The sequence below is a fragment of the Gopherus evgoodei genome, chromosome 15 (assembly GCF_007399415.2).
Source record: "Gopherus evgoodei ecotype Sinaloan lineage chromosome 15, rGopEvg1_v1.p, whole genome shotgun sequence".
NCBI classification, from domain to species: domain Eukaryota; kingdom Metazoa; phylum Chordata; order Testudines; family Testudinidae; genus Gopherus; species Gopherus evgoodei.
The window spans coordinates 2660862-2681713 of NC_044336.1; the positions used below are offsets into that span (position 1 = coordinate 2660862).

Below are 20852 nucleotides of genomic sequence, written 5' to 3' on the forward strand. Positions count from 1 at the left end.
AATCGTAGGCTCATTGTTTGGCAAGAAAGAAAACAGGACGCAGCAGATCTGCCCAGCCAGTGAAACCTGTGCAGGAAATGTAAAGGGGGGAAAGGATCCTGGGAGTGTGTCTGTTGAATCACAAGACAAGGGATTAGTCTGTATCAGCAAAAACAATGAGGAGTCCTTGTGGTACCTCAGAGACTAACATATTTATTTGAGCATAAGCTTTCATGGGCTATCCCAAGCACAGGTGTGTGATACAGACAACGTTCCTGACTAGGGAGGGCAGCTCAGGCTTCAGACCTTCTTGTTCAATTTAATACTAATTATGGCAGGAGTGAATGTTATTTGTAGGGGGATTCTTAAGAAGATGAGCCCTATCCCTGAGATGGAGCAAGGGGAGTGCTCCGCAGCCCAGGGGGACAGGAAATCTGCCAGGAACCATACCAACTACAAAGGCAAGAAGTGTGTGTTTGCCTTTGTCATTAATGGAGCCACTGCAGGCTGCCCCCGGTGCTGCAAAGTGCCTCCATGGAATGCAGTTTGGTAAAGCAGTGCAGAGGGCTGAACTGCCCGAGGTGCCATTCCTTCTGCACTGATGCCAATCCTGACCCTTCCCCAGGAAAAGGAAAAGTTGGCTGGGGTACAATCCAAACAAGTGAAGAGATGTGTCAGCTCTTACTCTGTGACCCTGATTGCCTCACAATGCCTTGCTTCTGAAGCTGTCTGCAACAAGTCATCAACAAGCAAGCACTCTGTGTCTATATTCTGGGCAGCTTTGGCCAACACTTTGGGTCCTGGAGCCCTCCTGCAACATCATAGACTTCCATTGTTCTCCACCGGCCTTGGTTAATGCCCGGTAGGGTGACTCCACATTCTTCTTAGCCCCGAATATGCTTGTGTTTTCTGAGATGTCCAGTCCTGTTCTGGAACAGTCAGGAGAATTTTAAGATTTGTTGTTCCTTTAAAATGTCAGTATCCAACAGTTTGTTATTTTAACTGGAGTTACCAGATAGTTGAGTTCAAACACAGCAATGGATTAGTTTAGATTAAAAAGAAAACAAGTGTATTTAATTGCACAGAGAGATTTTAAGTGAATGCAAATATAAGGATTAAAGTAAAAAATGGTTACAAGAGAAATAAAGATAAAACACTCTCTAGTAACTGAAACTTAACAAGCTTGTCTGGTTTCAAGGTAAAATCTTCAGCACATATTTCCATCAAGATAGCTGACTGAGCTCCTGGATCAGGATCTATCCCCCCAAGCCAAAGGGCTGGTGCCTTTGTCTTCGTAGGTGATAGATAACTTGGGGGTTCCAGGCCCCTCTCTTTGATAGTCTAATGAAGCTTTGAAATGGATTCTGGTGAAGGATGCCTCCAGATAAAAAGTCTATTTCCAGCTGTGAGGTAGGCAACATGGAGTCTGTCTTGAAGGAAGTTTCCTGATGCTTCCTACCAGCTAGAATTGTGTCTGCTAAAATGCAATTTTTTTAGTTCCTGCCTCCTCCGGTGCAATTTGAATGAACATTAGACATGTGATTGTCAGTTTCCTCCATTATAATGTGAGGTTTACCTCCACTCCTTGCGAGTATGATGTGTCTTTTTATGCAAAACATAAATACATTCTGATTGTGATTCAAAATACTATAGAAATAATTCCCATGTAGAGAAGCCACATTCCTTTCCTGAGGTGGGGCAATTTCTGCTTGGCTGACAAACCACATCTTAAAAATTATCATTTCAGTTTATATCCATAACTTTGGTCAGTTGCTTGCACCTACATTATGTGGTTATATTAATAACCAGTGAGTCATGAGCTTCATGGAGACCTTGCATAACACTTACCAGATACATTTCATACATTCAAGAACTGGGGTACACTTGAACTGGTTATGCCAGCTGCAAGTCATTACCAGATATCTGGGTGCCTCTTGCCCCCTGCCTTTTGGCTGTCACAGAGTGAGTGTCCCTCTGGCATATCTGAGTAGACTTACAAAGTTTCAGGAAGCAGCAAGCCTGGAAACATCTACTCTTTCCACCACGGAAATCTTCTCCTCTCCCAAAAGTGTCATTCTACCTTGACAACTTTTACAGACACTGCTCTCATCTCCTCTTGTTTGACATTGCAAGCACTGCAGGAATCTTCCAATTGGTTCTGCAAAGTCTTGTTTGGAGCAGCTGTTGCTGTGTAAGCCTGTGAGGTGTGACTGCAAAGAGCAAAGCAGTCACCTTCATATTGAGTGGAGATCTTCGTCGTAAGGGACAGAAAATGAGCTGCAGGCTGCAGTGACTAGCTAGCTCTGGGTTATGTTGTGGTAGGAGTTATGTAATTTTTAAATAACAATACTTGTGTTGTTCAATACAAGTCTCATCATGAAACTGTAGGAAGCAGAACGTCTGTCACTAGATGATAGCTGAATTTGAGAAGTCTGAGACAGTCCATAAGGGTAAAGGTAAAACATGCTCTGAGAGTAAGTGAGAATACTGAACTGAAGTTAAAAAGAGAGAAATGTGTCCTTTTATTCTCAGTGCATGTGACTGATACAGAAGGCTTGAGGGTAGATCCACAAAACATCAACAGTTAGTTCTGTCTGTTTTTCACAGGCTGAACTGGTATGCTGGCTGTAGTTAAGTTTGTCGGATACTTTCCATTATAAGCCCAGTTTTCAGTTGTTTATAGCTTTGTCAAACTTTAGCTGTTTGGGCTGAAGTTGCCAGTGTTGGGTGTCTGACTCAGGCAGAATATTTTTGGAAAATGTCAGCAAAAATGGTTAATCTGTTTATGAGATTGAGTGTAATGGGCTTTGCTAATCATTGCTGAGGCACCTCCTTGTGGCTCATCTCTCTCTGGAATCAGGTCACCCTCTCTCTTCATGACTTGGGGTGTTCCCTCTTCATGACTTGGTCCTCCAGCTAGGTCACTATAGTTTTTCCATTGTGGGGGTATCAAAGTTCTACTCAACAAACTGTCTGTCACCTGCTCCACTGCCCAATCTATGCCACTTCCTCATTGGCTCGTAGGGAAACCTGGGCCCACCCTCTACTCCGGCTACCAGCCTGGGACCCTATGACTAACAACTCAATCCCAGATCTTGTCACGGTTTCCATGGCCTCCTTCCTACTTTTCCTTATCTTCTAAACAACCCCTGGATTACTACTGGAGCTTCTCTGCTCCCTGTGGCTACCATCTGTAGTAACCTGCACCCTGGCACTAGCAATGCTGCAGCACTGAATATTGCCCTGGGAAGACAGACTGCCAAGGAGAGGGCAGCTCGAGTTGTGGAGGGGGCTTGGAATCTGTCTGAAGAGTATACTCAGAAGTTGCTGTTGGAGAAGAATTGAAATGCTGAGCTAGGAATGAACTGGCGCTGGGGATGGAGGTGAGGTGATTAAATAGAAGACCAGAATAATAATAAATAAAGGCAGGGGATTGGGAAGTGAGAAGGGTAGAAGAAGGAAAACAGGAAAGGTTTCAGGTCAGGAGAAGGAGAAAAAAAAAACAGACCTGGGTATGTGAGCAGGTGCTATTAGAGAAGGGCCATAGAGGGAAATAAAATCTACAGGCTTATCAGAGAGAGAGAGTACCAAGGGGAAAAAAACTTGAAAGGAAATATAATTGGTGAAAAAATGAAGTGATCAAAAAGCTGTGGTTCGAGATGAACGCAGACCCTGAAAAAGTAACCAAGAAACCCACCCACACCCACGAAGGGCCTAAAGTACATGAACAGAGAGGATGACTGTTGGAACATCTGCTAATGGAATACAGTTCAAAGGTGCCTAATAGACAAGTGGGGCCACTAGGTGAAGAAAACTCACTTGTGGAGTGAAACGAGAAAAGAGTGAAAAGAGGTACAGCCAGAGGAACATCGAATCTAAGTAGCACTTCAAGCCACAGAGACCAAAGAACAGGACAGCAGGAGTGGAGCTGGACTTAAAGCCAAGGAGAGGAAAAGTTGATTCTTCTCTGAAGTGACACAGTCTATTGTTCAATCATCTCTTTTGTTCTTGGTAATAACAATGCGGTTGGTACTACCTGCACAGTGTGTACAAGCTCCCAAAGGATAATGAGTGGGTAACAATAGTTTAGTAGTAGTAATAGTAAATCTTTGGTAATGGTCTATATTATTTCTGCTCCTGATACGATTTTTGGGTTTTCCCTGATAAAGTTCTAAAAATTTAAAATGATCCCTTTTGTCTTGGTTTGCCTCTGCCTCTCCTCCCAGTTAGCCTAAACTTGCTGAGCCAGGTCACCACACACCCCTCTTGCAGGTTCTTGCCAGAGTCTGTATTCCCAGGCAGGATCTCAGGGTTTTCTTACCCCTGTTGACTTCTACTGGTCTCTTAGCCACTCCCCTCTTCTCTAGGGAGTGATTGCAGGGTTTCTTCCAGCAGCCCCTTCTTTCTCTCACTTTCTGGTTAGATACCAGCCCAGTCTGCCCCTGCCAGGCTGGGCTTCACCATCAGTTAGTGCTTCTCAGCCCTGACTCTCCTTCAGGTGCAGCCTGTCACAGGACCAGTTGGCACATTCCTACTCAGCCCTTGTGTGGGGTAGACACCCCATCATACCAAGACATGAGGGAAATATGGTCTGCCCAGTCAGTGAGGGAGAGAAAAAAGCAGCATGACTGTAATGGAGAGGGGTGAGGAATGGGGGGCAGGGCTTTGCAGGAACCAGAGGATGCCAGAGATGGGAAAGATCAAAGGTACAGGAGCCAGGCGGGGAGAGGAGGGGATTGGAGCAGAGGAAGGGAAGGAGTAAAGGGTGGGAGCATATAGGAACAGGGGATGAAGGAGTCGTGGGTATATAGAATCATAGGACACATTTACACTGCAGCTGGGAGCATGCTTCCCAGTGGAAGTGCCCCGCCACTAGCTCTGTGTGAGCTAGCAGACTAAAGTAGCAGTGCAGTTGGGAGTGGCCCAGGCAGTGGCTTAGGCTAGCCACCGGGTATGTACCCAGAGGGTCTGCGCAGGTTTGTACTCAGGCAGCTAACTCGAGCTGCCGCCCCTGCTACCCGCCTACACTGCTATTTTGAGCACACTACCTCAAGCAGAACTGTCACATATCTTTTTACTTGTGCTGGGAAGCATGCTTCTAGCTACAGCACAAACATAGCAAAGGTGCCAATTAGGGAGGGCAGGCAGGAGGTGAGCTCCCAGATGGACCTCTTAACTGCACAGAATTAGTGTGGAATGTGAGTTCTGCAGAGGAGAGGTGCTTCTTGCAGCTTGTGCCCTTGGGAGTCAGTGTTTTCTTTACAGGGGACTCAGAAGAAATACAGCCAAGCCCGGGGTGAAAGTAACTCACAGGACTTACCAGTACAGCCGGAGTCCTGCAGGGAGGACGGGGGAGGTGTCTCATCCAGAAGAGGCAGGGCGAATTAAAGGGCCTGAGGCTCCAGCTGCCGTGGAGCTCCGGGCCCTTTAAATGCCGACCCCAGCCTGGCTGCCGGAGCTGCGGGCTAGGGCCAGGGCTGGGATTTAAAGGGCTCTTCTGGGCTCCCCGCTGTGGCGGGAAGCTCGGAGGAGTGCTTTAAATACTGGCCCCAGCCCTGTCGCTGGAGCTGCTGGCCAGGATTTAAAGGGCCCGCCCTTTAAATCCTTGCTGCAGAAGCTGATGCGGCCCGGCACAGCGCCAATACGCTGTACCGGACCGTACCAGCTTATTTTCACCTCTGAGCCAAGCCCTCGGATCCAAGTTTACATTCAGAAAAGAGGGAGATGTGAAGGAGTAGGTGAAAAGAAGGGGCCAAAACCTAGGGAAGGGATAGCAGTGATATAGAGAAGTTCCCACTTTACCTGTGGTACTTATGTACTTATGTAGTCCCATCACCATGGTATCTGAGTGCCTCACATCACAACCCCTCAGTGCTATTATACCCATTCTACAGAGGGGCACTGAGGGACACATTAGGGTGACCAGATGGGCTGATTTTATAGGGACCATCCCAATATTTATGGTTTTGTCTTATATAGGTGCCATTTACCCTCCACCCCTGTCCCAGTTTTTCATACTTGCTATCAGGTCACCCTAGGACACACAGACTAATAGCCAAATTTTCAAAGGCACTTAGTGGGAAAATGTAGTCCCTGAGCCAATGCATATATGATATGTAACTCTGGGTAAGATGGCTCAGATATTTAAGTATGAAGTGTATAGTTATTGACCACAAATGTCATCACATGTTCACTGTGATGTTAATATCTATGAGTGGAGGCACTAATTGCAATAGTTTTACTTGATTAACATCTAGAAGATTTGACCCTCCAACTTTCTTTCAAGAGGAAGAGCTGTCCAGAGCTCCTGTACTGTTTCTTTTCCTTTCCTGCCTGCAGTGGCCCTGAGATACCTCCGAAGTCTCCATTTTTTTCTCAACTTTTAAACATGGAATTTTCTTGGTGTTTGGTTTTAAATATTCTCCTGTGAAAACTGCAACTCAAACACTGTAGTTTTGTGTTGAAGACCCTTCTGGAAAGGAGCTAGCCTCTAAAGCAAGGGTATGCAACCTATGGCATGGGTGCTGAAGGCGGCACACGAGCTGATTTTCAGTGGTACTCACACTGCCTGGGTCCTGTCCACCAGTCCGGGGGGCTCTGCATTTTAATTTAATTTTAAATGAAGCTTCTTAAACATTTTAAAAACCTTATTTACTTTACATGCAATAGTTTAGTTATATATTATAGACTTATAGAAAGAAACCTTCTAAAAACATTAAAATGTATTATTGGCAAGCGAAACCTTAAATTAGAGTGAATAAATGAAGACTCAGCACAGCACTTCTGAAAGGTTGCTGACCCCTGCTCTAAACAGAAGGCAGTGTTGCCAACTCTCATGATTTTGTCATGAGTCTCGTGATAATTATTGTTTTCCTTAAAGCCCCAGCTCCTGGAGTCAAGTGGATATGTGATGATATCAGCCTTCATTATTAAAGAGAAATGAAGTTTATAGCCCTTGTGGTTGTGGAGAAAGCTTCAAAATATGACCCCAGTGCACTGTAAAGGCTCAAAAACCAGAATGTAAATAAAAAGAACATCAAATCTATTAGTTTTATATAATCTCATTATTTTTAAAGCCAATCTCATGATTTTTGGTGAGCCTGATTCATGATGTTTGAACATTTGGGGTTGGCACTACTATGAAAGTGACTTGACAGTGTCAGTTTCATTTCTGTTTAAAGTCAGTTTCTAGTCTGTTACTTGTAGTGGGGTAACCCCACCTAGAGCTCCAGGCAGGTGCAGTATAAACTCACGGGGACTTGCCCTAGTAGGGTGTTTCCAAAAGTTGAATAATCTATTCCAAGATTGATGAACTGCAAAAAAGTGACAGACAGTAATCCAGATTTTTCTACAATTGTTTCGATTGTATTCAAGAATTAGTAACAAAATAAGAACACAAATTAAAATTTTAAACCTAACTAGTGTCCCTTAAGTGGATTGACACAAGATGTCAGAACATGTTAGTATTAGAGCTGAGTTGGTCTAATATTTATTATATTTTCTTTCTTTATATAGGAATAAGAAATTATTATCTGAGAGGAGCACTGTATCTAAGTTATTATCTGAAAAAAAACAGAGTTTTCAGGTGTCCAAGTAGCCTCTGGAATCACAGTTAAAGTTGCCCCCCAAATAACCCAAAATCTGAAATGGCGCCCCTGAAACATTGCCATGGGGGAAGGGGACAAGAGTTAGGAAAGAGTGAAGATAGGAGGAGAGGGAGAGAAAGACAGGGACTGAGGTGGGATGGACAAGATCCAAGAGGGATGGAAGCATGGGGACAGAAAAGTCTGTGACTACTACAACACACTCCTTTAGAGAACCTAACATTGAACAGAGGAGTCCCAAGTCTCATCACTCCTCTCTTGTCAGCAAAGAGCTGTGAAACTCCCTGGAAAAGTGTGTGATTCATCCCCCTTCTAGTGGCTGCTCCAAATAGAGGACAACATCCTACTACAGTTACAGATACAATGGTCCATTTCCCCTCCTCCGGTGGAACATGGAGTATCACTTCAGTAGACCCCAACTTTCAACTCATCAAGAAGTGGGACAAAGACAGGAAACCATCTGTGGAGGAGGAAAATGGTTTCCTCATATGCACATGGAGTAGGAGAGGGGACAGACAAAAGAGAAAGATTGCCAGGACTCAGGAGCGTGGGGGGGGGGGAGAGAATGGGTAACCATGGCCAAGGAATTACTGCTTGAGTAAAGACCCACTCTGCAGGGGGTCAGGCCTGTCCTGACCACCCAGGCTACCAAGGAGGTGCTTGCTCACCACTCTAGCAGGAGGGAAACCCCAGTAGACAGCCCTGGGGGCTGATATACTAGGGAATGAGGGATCACTGTTCATTTCAGTCCCTAGGATAATCAGGTCCCAGCTTCAGACTCACAAGTTCTGGGGCAAGTGAGTCCATGTGAGAACTTCCAGTCTCTGCTCTGAGCATCCCTGTACATTGTGGTGTAAAGGGCAGAGGGTAACATGGCAGATATGAAGGTTCTCTTTAATAAGTGATAACAGTGTATCTGGATCTGTCATTAGTATGGTATGCCTGTATTGTACTTAGGGGTGGGGATTTCGTCTCTGGGTCTGACAGGGTAGCAGCACTTGCTCAGCTAGCAAAAGAAGGAGCAACCCACTCTAACAGTCACCTGACAGTTTGCACTTAAGGTCTGTAAGGCCAACTCCCAACAGCTATGATTGGCTAGGAACAGGAAGGGGGAATTTCCCTCCTAAATTCCCACCAATGTCATCATTTTCTTTGTTGGGCTGGGATGCAGAAAGGAGATCAGCTAACTGGCCAACAGACTCTCTTTGGGAGAAAAGGAATGGAGACAACAGGGATACTGGTGACTGGAGTTACTGAAGGGGAAGGTTGTCACTCCACAATTAAGAGAGGAAATTGGCTGGGGATCACCAGTATGACTCTGGGCCAGTTAGCTAGCCCCAAGGGCAGGATGGCAGTGATGGGCACGGAGGACTTTCCCTTTGTGTACGAGAGAGGAGACACATGGTATGTCTACACTGTGAAGAAAGGTGTGATCTCAGCTACAACAGCTAACTCGGGTTGGAATAGCAATAAAGACACAGCTCTTAACTAGGTTTAGCAGCTTGAGTCCCCCGCACCCCGCATCATTCAGGGCTAGGCCCTGACTCTAGGCACAGCCCTGAGCAGGACATGGAGACATGCTGTGCTAGCCAGGAGGAGCACTAAGCTAAGTGCTGGAACTAGGAATGTGGGGCGGGGGGTACTGCCTCACCCCCAGCTTGAAGTGATTTCCATTATAAACAAGGTTTACAGTTTGGTCCAGTGGTTCTCAGGCCCCACACCCCATAAAAATTGTTCCAGCATCCCTGGCACCAAGAGACTTGGGCCTCAGAGGCAGCTATCCGGATCACAATGCCTCCCTCGAGGTAGTAATTTATTGCCAGCCTGTCCCAGTAGGAAATTACTAACCCAGCTCCTTGATCTGACTCAGCTACACTGACCAGTAAGTTGCAGAGGGGAGCCAAAGCTCCATCCATTTCCTGCTCTCCCCCACCCCCTATGCCCACCTGCTCAGTGGGGCTCTAGAAAGACATCCCAAGACTCACAATAAAACTGCAAGAGGCGTCAACGCATGTTCCATATCACCATCCTGCCCTCAGTGTGCAGTTTGGGTGATATGTGCTCCATGAGGATCAAAATAAACTTGGCATAGCTGCCTCCAGTGCACCATCTAATCTGTGTCCTGGTTCACCAGAGATTCTGTGCAAAGCTTTTTCTTTGTATTTACCTAGGGTTTGTATTTTAACGGCATAGGAGGTTTTTGAATGTATAAGGGTTTGGATTCTGCTTCTACTAAAGTCAAATGGCAAAACTCCCATCAAGTTCTATGGGAACAGGATCAGCCCTTAATGTTTAATACTTTTGCTAATTCTCATTGGCTGACAAACAACAGAAAGCAGACATGCTTGTGAAGTTTAGAGTAAATTCCCTTTGCCTTTACACAGAGAAACAAAAAGAAGTCAGAGTCTCAAAACTTTCAACAGATTTGTTGGCTTGATTAAATTCAGATCCAGGAAATAGACACATTTGTGAAATTGTCTGTAATTTTAAAAGTGCAGGCATTAAACTTTTCATAGAACAGGGTGGGGAATTGGCTCTATCGTACAGCACATAATTCTTGAACCAAGTCTGCCACTATGGGTATCTCCACATATTCTGGTCTCTGCTCCAATATGTGGTTCTCTTTCAGAACATCTCTTGGATCTGTTTCTATTGTTATGACACTGTTTGTGGTAAAACAGGTAAGAAAATTTATTTATCGATGATTGATTTTAAAACCTAGACAGTCCTTTAATCTTGCATTTTAATGTTCATAAATTGCATGATATATTCATAAATGGTACTTGTTTAGCAATTTGTTAAGCATTTCAAAATGCAAAAAGCGTGCTATTGATTTATAAGCCCTAGCATGTTTTTCCCAATTGACTGCTCTTATCCAGGTCATATATTAATATTTTCCTATTTTAATGCTGGTTTTTATATATTGAATACACTGTTTTTGAATTTCCTTTATAAAGGCAGTTTTAATATTAACATACATTGTGTTAACTACCAAATCTGAGTAACAATTTTAAAACTGTAGTCTGTTTAGAAAAGGCAGCAAAAATACATACAGTATTTACATTAGCTTTTTGCATCTCTGCAATACACTACATTTTCTTCTAAATACTGTGAAAATCTCATTTTAATTTTTACCATGGTTTATTGATGTATATAGAATATAGAAGAGTTTGAAAGATTTCTTGTTAAAGGGTTGCCAATAAAATTCACTTCAGGGAAATGTTCATTTAAAAAAAAATGCTATATCTGTTGTGAGCTAGGCAGATTTTTTTTAATAGTTTTATAAAGTATAATGGTAAATTTCATTCTGTTCTGAAATTAAAACACAGATTTAAGATTACTATGAGTAAAAAGAAAGTTAAATTTTCTCCTATCTGAATATAGCTGACAGATTTACCATTGCTGAAGAGACCATATCTTGTTGAATATGTTTCATGGAGTTTTGTTTTACTTTTGCTTCTAAAATTTGTATAAATAAATAATACAAAGTCAATAAGTATCACTAAGGCTTTGAATTTTTGAGAGAACAAAATCATATTTCACTCAGACAATTCTAACCACAGAAATGGTTTCACACAGATTCACTTAAAACTGAATCATCACTGTACTTTCTAAGACATATCAACTCATGAGGACATATGGGATGAAATCCTGGGCCCGTTGAAGTCAGAGGTAAAACTCATTAACTTCAGTGGGGATAGGATTTCATCCCTTGTATATTTTTCACCCATATTCCCAGTAATAACATCAGCTTTGATTCATTTATAATACAATAATAAGCTTGAAGCATGTCTTGGTGAGGAAGGGGCAATTGTAATTTATCACATCCATGTCCCCCAGTAGACAGGTAGATTAAGGGAATGGTTACAAATATTAGTAAATATTTAAACTTTGAGATCTTTTTCGGAGCATATATAGTACATTTTTGTTGCCCACCACCTGTGATAATTCAGTCTGACTGGCCAACAATTTCTCAGCATATTCCAAATAAAGAATATTCCAGCATGAAGTATCATATTACAAATAAATTGTATTACTTTATTTCACCTTCATTTTAACAAGATTCACAGGGTGAAATTTTGGCCCCTTTAAGGCCAGTGACAAAACTCCCATTGACTTCAAGGGGACCAGGCTTTCACTCATGGATTTTAATGGCAGAAGAGATCATTATGATCTGACCTCCTGCATAACATGGGATGTAAAAGCTACCCAGTGATTCCCACATCAATGCTATAATTTCTGGTTGAGCTAGACCATATCTTTTTTATGATTGTCTTGATGTAAAGATTCCAAGCGATGAAGAATCCACCAGGTCCCAATTAAGTTGTTCAAAAGGTTAACTATGCTCACTGTTAAAAATTTGTGCCCTATCTCTAGCCTGCATTTATCTTCAGCTTCCAGACACAGGATCTTGTTCTGGTTTTGTCTATTAGATTAAAGAGCCTGCTACTAGCAGAAATGTTCTCCTCATGTCTGTCCTTACGGACTGTGATCAAGTCATTTTCACTTTTGTAACAGATACGACAACTTCCTGAAATATCCTGGACAAACCTTACTGAATTAAGTTAAACCCTACTGAATTAGATTTAAGTATTGTAGGAGTTTGTTGTTTGAAAAATGCAAATGTTTATGCATTATTGTGGGATTGTCTGGAACTTCTTTAGGAGGAAGACAGAATTAATGCAATCTATGAGAAGTATTGTGAGCTTCAAAAGACAATGTTGTATAGTGTAGCAGACATGACTGATCTTTTTGGACAATACGTGTGAAGTAGAATTCCTAGGAAGTACTTAAGAGAAAGGGATTGCAAACCCAGACCTACAGACTCAGTTCCTCTTGGAAGTTTCACCCAGAGGAGGGGACCATTTGTCTGCTCATCCCGTTATATGAGGACAGTTCAAAGACACGAGAAAGAGTCCTGTGGCACTTTATAGACTAACAGAAGTATTGGAGCATAAACTTTCGTGGGTGAATACCCACTTCATCAGATGCATGCTTATGCTCCACTAAGAAAGTTTATGCTCCAATACGTCTGTTAGTCTATAAGGTGCCACAGGACTCTTTGTCGCTTTTAACAGATCCAGACTAACACGGCTACCCCTCTGATACATGACAGTTCAAAGACACATTGTATAACAGAGTAACTGAGTTACTAATGAGAGATCTTTTTCTCCTTAAAGACATATGTGCTTGCTTAGAAAGATCTGTGTGGTGGTTTAACTGTGACAATTACACTGTGTACCATCTCTGAAGAAAAAAGTAAAACAGGCCTGCTTAGAAAGCCTGACATTGCTGGGGAGGTCATGTATAGACAGTGAGATGTGCAGTCTGGAAGTACCCTGATCAGGAGAGAGTGAGATGGGGGTCTCCACCCAAAAGAGATGATGACTGAGGAGCCAGGATTCTTGAGCTGATGCCCTTGCTGGACCATAGAAGGGGAATGTAGGTGCAGTTGCTCTGAACTGTGACAACCCTTTCTTGGATAAGCTTTCTCAGTTTCTCACTATAAGGTGGGATTTCCAAACCTCAAATCTTTCTTGTATCTCTTTTCTCAATCATTTCCAATTTGTCAATATTATTTACTCAAAATAATGGTCCAGTAATGGTCTCACTAATGCCATATATAGCAATAATACTACCTGCCTACTTGATATTCCCCTGCTTATACGTCCACAAATTTAATTAGCCTTCTTAACCAGAGCATTGCACTGGGAACTTGTGTTCAGTTTGTTTACACCCTGACACCTAAATCCTTTTCTGAGTCATTGCTGTTCCAGAGGTGTAACCTGAATTCCTGGCTCCTGGGAGTATGACCTTGCAGTGGGTCATATTAAAATGAATATTGTTCAAATGAGCCCAGCTTTCATATTACTCTTTGTAGCTGATGTGTGCTTATCATTATAGACCACTCCACCACAAGCTGTGTCATCTGCAAACTTCACCACTAATGATTTTATGTTTTCTTCCAATCATTGATCAAGATATTGGATAGCATTAGGTCAAGTGCAGATCCCTAGGGAACTCGATTTAAAAACCCCTCATTGGATGGATTTGCTTAGTTAACTCGATTTAAAACCCCCTCATTGGATGGATTTACAATTACCTTTTGAGATCTATAGCTTAGGAGGCTGTTTAATATATTTAGAATATACTGCATTGATTTTGCACCATGCTGCTCTTTTACTCAGAATGTCATGCAGTACTAAGTCATACATCACACAGAAGTTTATGATGTCAACAGTTACCAGCTACTGCTGTTTCAATGTCTCTATATATGAAAGTTTGCAACTGAAGCAGAAAGCGTGATGAATCTGTGTCCTTGCACCTTTAAAGATCCTGCCCCTCCTGTGGAGGGTGCCATCCAGAACCCCTTTCTCAGCATGTGCAGCGACAGCTGGGACTAAGAGAGGATCCAGGTAGCAGTTCTGAGAGCTTTCCTTTTACTTCCTTGGTCATTTACCCCTGTTTGTTTATTGTAAAACAAACTTGTATCTATTAAATGGAGCCGCTTTTTCTACGAATGCGTCATCTCCATTTCCTTGCCTCTTAAGATGAAGTTCACTGACCAATGGATGTCCCAAGAATCTCTTCTGGTCGCCTGCATTTTGGGGCCCACATCAGGGACAAGCCAAGATGTTTTTTGTCCTGGAAACAAGCATTCCTTTCTCATGGCTCTTATAAATATTCTCTTCTTATCTTGGAAGTCCAACATGTGAAGAATAATTAGTCTTTCCACTCCAGGGGATTTAAAGCATGGGTGGCTCACAGTCATGAGCCTGAAACTGGCCTGGGAGCAATGCTGAGGAAAACAAGGAGCTAGGGAAACAGTCCTCTCTGAGCTATTTCAAACTTTATGCTCCCAAAAAAGAAAGCTCAATCCCCTCTGTCAAGCCCTGAAAACTCTTCATGCTGGCCAGCTTTTAGCACAAGACAGATGAAGCTGGAGCACTGGTCAAAGCATTATTTGCTCAGCACTGCACCTCCACTGCACCTCCTCTTCTTTTTAGACCCTCTCTCAAAACCTTCAAGCAGTCGCCAGTCCTTGGTCATTAAAAATCTTATTTGCATACACTAATTTTGGGGGATTAGGAAATTCACACAAAAAAACTTTCCTTAATTGAGAGTTATGGTTGCTGAGGAGTATTTCTGAGAAAGAAACACTAAAAAGCCAGGATATGTAAAGGCAACATTCAAACCCCGGACAAAACCAGTTTCTAAGCATTAACTCACTGCCATTATGACACCAACAACCCATTAAAACCTTTTCTGACAAACTCCTTTCCATTCAACAATGCTATTACCCTCAGCACACACTGAAGAACTAAAAATCACATGGAAAATTTGCTAGGATGGGTATGAATGAGAAGCCCCATTTAAGAGAGAGGTTTAAACAGCTATTATTCCTGTTTTACAAACTTTACAGACGGGCAATAGATCTGTTATGTTGTTCTAGAATGCTCTGAATCTAATGGATAAGATACAGATATGACCCCAAGAGGCTACTTGTGTGGACTCACACAATCTTCTGGATCTCATTTACTTTGGCCCAGATTTTTAAAGGTATTTAGGTGTTGCTGTGCTGATGGGACCTTCTGATCAGGATTATCAAATCCTGGGTTTCCCTGAGAAGCACTTGGCACTCAGCCAGGAAACCATGGCATACTGAAGACCAGACATGTTCAGTGCAGCCTATCAGCTTTTGGCATTTCACCAAAACTGTTCACAAGCCAGACAAAGTAAATTGTACATGTGCAAATGGCAATTTTTCAAAAGCATTTAACTCAGCCAAATTAAAATGGATTTTCCTTGGAAAACTGAAAGGTGCATCTTCACTGTAAGGACTGCTGCTTTAAAGGAAGCTTGTGTTCAGCCTCCCTTCCAGAAACTCTCTCTTGATGATGACAAGCTGGACAATAATTGACCAGTATCAAATTGTTTGGTTTTGGTTATGATTGTAAGAAAGGTCATGGCAAGAGTTCTTGGAGTTTCTGGATGCCTCTGGTTTCTTGGCCTCTGGCAGGATTCCAACCAGGGCTTGGCACAGAGACTGGTCTGATTGCATTGACTGATGATCTTCTCTTCAAAGTGGATAAACGAAGATTAAACATCCATGCTGATATTAGATGTATCACCAGCCTTGACCCATGGATTATGAGTAGGCTTGGAAGAATTAGATTTTTGTCAGTAAATGTCAGTAAACATTGATTTTACTGTACACACAAAAACCAATGAAAAAAATATTTCCATCAGAATAATCTAAATTTGCAGATAGGTAACGTAAGAAAAGTGCTGCTTGAGAACTTAGAGTTTGACTTAAGAATATTGACTTTGTATATTTTGATAGTTTGTGTTTTAATGGTGTAAAGCACAGAGGGCTCTTAAACCCAGGCCCGCAGAGCTGCTAGGCAACAAACATCTCCATGCTGCCATGAACCAGCAGCTGTAACCAACTCACAGTCCTCTTCCCTTGCCCCACAGCTGACCCAGACCACAGGAAGTCCTGCCTCAAGGGATCTGACAGGCAGCAGCCTTATGGCTCCTGATTGGCTGCCCGCCCTATATAAATATAAGGGGCATTCCAGGAACTATCTAGGCAACAGTGTGGATCTCCTGTAGCTGTCATGGCCATTCCTGCTCTTGAACTCCTGGTTTAGACCTTAGCTTTACTTGGCATAACTTCTTGACTCAGACCTTGCAACCTGTGTTGAACTCTGATCCTTGATATTAACCCCAGCCTAGAACCTGATGATGAGTTCCTCCACTACTCAGTCTCAGGTATAACCTGACTCTAATCCTTGGTCCCAACTGCACTTCACAGGATGCTGACACTTTGCCTGGACCAGCCTCACTCAAAGTGAAGGCCTACACTAGGAAAGCATGGAGGCAATGGGCCATTCCCTGCCCAGCATGCCCCAGAGAGTATTAGAAATGCCTGAACAGGTTGACTGGTCGTAGGAGGAGCTCCCCAGCTTCTAGTCCAAGTATTGCAGCTTGCAACAGAGAACCAAGCTCTGCACAAGCAAGAGCACAGCTCTGTGATGAAAACATAGCACCATGGGCCCTACTGTCACAGCACACCACAAATAACCACATGCTATGAGAGCAGGTGGCCTTCCTGGCAGATGAGAACCCTGCACTATGAGCATGCACTGCAGCCATGTACCTGGACCCGAGGCCTTCAAGCTCTTGCCCAGAACATTCACAAAATGCCTAACTGATCAGCTATCTTGCAGGCATCTCTGCATAGGTGTCCCCGATCTGCTGCCCTGTCCCTCCTGGACTTTGGGCAGGTTCTCGGCTGCTTCACTCTGTGAGGGCCTGCTTGCAGGGCCGCTCCAGGCACCAGCATATCAAGCAGGTGCTTGGGGCGGCAACTCTGGAGCGGGACGGCACTTTCAGGTATTCAGCGGCAATTCAGTGGAGGGTCCCTCACTCCTGCTCGGAATGAAGGACCTCCCACTGAATTGCCGCAGATCACGATCACGGCGGGTTTTGGGTTTTTTGGGGGGCTGCTTGGGGATGCAAAACCCCTGGAGCCAGCCCTGTCTGCTTGCTGCAGCCCTTCTGTCTGGAGCCCCAGACACACCCATTTCATTGCTTCCCCTCTCTTCACACTACCCCTGAACAGCCCTTCCTCTGCCTGAAACAATCAGCATTTCCTCCCTCAGGACAAAGATTTAAAGGGGCCATTCTTTCTAAACCCCCAAAAGGTTACATATAGATACAAACAGTCCTGGGGGTGAAATGCCTGCAAGCTTCATGATGGCTATTTTAAAACACCTGAATAGATGCTCAAACTAAATGTATACCCCTAAATAAAAAAAGTGAAAGGACCAAAAAAAAATGACATCAGGGCTAATCAACAGAGTAAAAGACATAATTAGTGGTAAAAAGGAATCCTTTAGAAATTGAATGTCAAATCCAACTGAGGAAAATAGAAAGGAGCGTAAACCCTGGCAAGCCAAGTGTCAAAGTACAATAAAGAAGGTCAAGAAAGAATTTGAAGATCAAGGAGCTAAGGACACAAACTAACAGCAAAAAAAGGTAAGTACATCAGATGCAGGCCATTGATTGCTCACGGTGCTAAAGAAGCCCTAATGGAAGACCAAGCCATTGTGGAGAAGTTAAATGAATTCTTTGCACAGTCTTCACTGCAGAGGATATGAGGCAAACCATTCTTTTTAGGTGACAAATCTGAGGACCTATCCCAGATTGAGGTGTCAGTAGAGGAGGTTTTGGAACAAATTGACATATTAAACACTAATAAATCACTTGGGTCAGATGGTATTCACCCAAGAGTTCTGAAGGAACTCAGATATGAAAATGAAGAACTACTAACTGTGGTATGTAATGTGTCATTTAAATCAGCTTCTATGTACAAGGACTGGAGGATAGCTAATGTAATAATACCTAACTTTGAAAAAGGCTACAGAGGCGATCCTGGCAGCCTAACTTCAATACCAGGCAGATTGGTTCAAAACTATAGTAAAGAACTGAATTAACATACATAAATTAACATGATATTTTTGGGAAAAGTCAACACTGCTTCTGTAAAGGGAAATGATGCCAAACCAATCTAACAGAATTCTCTGAGAAGGTTCACAATCATATGGACAAGGATGATCCAGTAAATATCGAAAGCCTTTGACAAGGTCCCACACCAAAGGCTCTTAAGCAAAGTAAATAGTCCTTGGATAAAAGGGATGGCCCTCTCATGGATCAATGAGTGGCTGAAAGATAGGAAACAAAGGGTTGGAATAAATGGTCCATTTTCACAATGAAAAGAGGTAAATAGCAGGGTCTTCCAAGGGTAGGTACTGGAACCAGTGCTGTTCAACATATGCATAAATGATCTGGAAAAAGGGGTAAACAGTGAGATGGCAAAGATGATACAAAATTATTCAAAATAGTTAAGTCTTTGCAGTCTGCTTTGGACTTACAAAGGGATCTCAGAAAACTAGGTGACTGGGTAACAAAATGGCAGATGAAATTCAATGGGATAAGTGTAAAGTAATGCATACTGGGGAAAAAATAATCCCAACTACCTATACAAAATGATGGCATCTAAATTAGCTGTCACAATTCAAGAAAGAAATATTGGCGTCATCGTGGAGAGTTGTCTGAAAACAGGCATTCACTGTGCAGCAGCAGTCAAAAAAACCTAACATTAGTAACCATGATGAAAAGGATAGATAATAAGATGTCTACACCTTGAATAGTGCATACAGTTCTGGTCTCCCCATCTGAAAAAAAATATCAGAGTTAGAAAAAGTGGAGAAAAGGGCAACAAAAAGCATTAAGGGTATGGAACATCTTCCATATGAGGAAATATTAAAAAGACGGAGACTGTTCGTCTTAGAGGAGAGCTAATTAAGGGGAGATATGATAGAGGTCTATAAAATCATGAATGGTGTGGATACAGTGAATAAGCAGTTGTTTATGCTTTCATATAACACAAGAACCAGGAGGTCACCAATTAAATTAATAGGCAGTACGTTTTCAACAAATAAAAAGAAGTATTTCTCCACACAATGCACAGCTGACCTATGGATCCCATCTCCAGGGGATTTTGTGAAGGCCAAAAGTATAACTAACTGGTTCAAAAAAGAATGAGATAAGTTAATAGAGGATAGGTCCGTCAATGTCTATTAGCCAAGATGGTCAGGGATGCAACCCTATCATCTGAGTGTTCTCAAATCTCCACCTGCCAGAAATTGAGAGTGGATGACGGGGGATGGATCATTTGATAATTGCCCTGTTCAGTTCATTCTCTCTGAAATATCTGGCATCTGCCAGTGTTGGAAGGCAGGATATTGGGCTCAATGGATTACTGTTCTGACCCAGTATGCCCATTCTTATGTTATGTCCTGTGTTATACAGGAGGTCAGACTAGATGATCACAATGCTGCCTTCTGGCCTTGAAATCTATGAAAATGGAGATGAGTCCTTGCTAGTTTTTCAATTGCCTCACTTGAAACAGGGATACTGAGGGGTTGCTTGGGAGGTCTGCTGAAACAAAGTTTAGTGTCTGGAGTCTGGGAGGGATATGTTGGGAGAGGATTTACCTCTTTAAAGGTGATGTTAACAAAATGGTATTACTTATTTATTTCTTCACAATTTTATTAAACTGCAATGAAAGAGCCCTCAGCCAATGCTCTGGGCATCCTTGACAATATGTAAAATATGCTAATAAACAAACAGCCCCATGAATTATTTCCAGTCATACCAATCAAATAATCCAGTGAAAACATAAATATTAAACAAAGATTAATCCACCTCTGCATATAATCTAATTGTTAACTGCTTGAAAATGTTCCAGGATTTATGAGCCATAGCACACAACTTCTACAGCATGGCTCTGTAGAGGCTATATATTCAGAGCGTCCAGTTGGAAGTTTGACAAAAATGTGTGGTGTGGGGGAGAACATAACAGTGAACAGTGTATTTCTTGGCCACAGAAAAAGTGACAACTCTTGAATTTTATATATTACTTATTTCAACTGTTAATGTAGCAGAAAACTATCCCACCTAGAAAAATACGAAGTTCAAACTCAGTTTCTTCCTTTGCAATATTTTCTGTATGTACAGGTCTTAGGCTCTCTGCTGGAGAAAACGACGACAAAGTGGCTTAACTATAAAAAAGATTGCTTGAAAAAATTACAAGAATCTGCAGTAGAAACTGGTAAGAAACCTGACTAAAACTGGAGTAACTCTTCAGAATATCCATATTAAATGAGTAAATAGAAATGTATTGAACAGTATTGCAGAGGTATATTTTTATCCATGGATTTCAAGATGTAAGGCCAGAAAGGCCTACTATAAATAGACAGAGGAATGCCATCAAGTTATGTTTAAGACCTTTTGCTTAGCCAAAAAAATAAGTAAAATTGAAATGCCGCAAACTGTTCACAATCCCAGACAGATGCTAGACAACTGTAGAGCAAGATGAATTTCCAGCAATTGGGATTTATAAATGACCCTAGTTAAGGAAAGCAGTTAGAACCCACTGAACTAATAAGGTTTGCTACCCGTCACTGATCACTCTGTATTATATCCCTCCACCTTCATCCTTCTGTTTCTTGTCTATGTAAGTCTTGAGCCTGATCCCATTTAAGTCAGTAGGAGATTTTCCACCAAATACAATGAGTAGAGATTCAGGTCTTTGGGGCTGAGAATGTCTCTTTGTACAGATTCCTAGCACAGTGGGATCTCTGCATGCTACTAGTACTACTATTAATAATAAACTAAGGAGGGTGACCATATTTCCCA

The 20852-nt window shown here is 42.5% G+C and overlaps 1 protein-coding gene across 1 annotated transcript in view; it reads left to right on the top strand.

Annotated features, from left to right (window-relative positions):
- Nucleotides 1-8931: 8931 nt before the first annotated feature.
- The window catches only part of GLP2R (glucagon like peptide 2 receptor), a 134674-nt gene continuing 122753 nt past the window's right edge, over nucleotides 8932-20852 (top strand). The window contains exons 1-2 of the mRNA XM_030534870.1: nucleotides 8932-8987; nucleotides 20096-20265. Of these exons, the coding sequence (XP_030390730.1) occupies nucleotides 8932-8987; nucleotides 20096-20265 (226 nt within the window). The remainder of the gene's footprint in view (nucleotides 8988-20095; nucleotides 20266-20852) is intronic.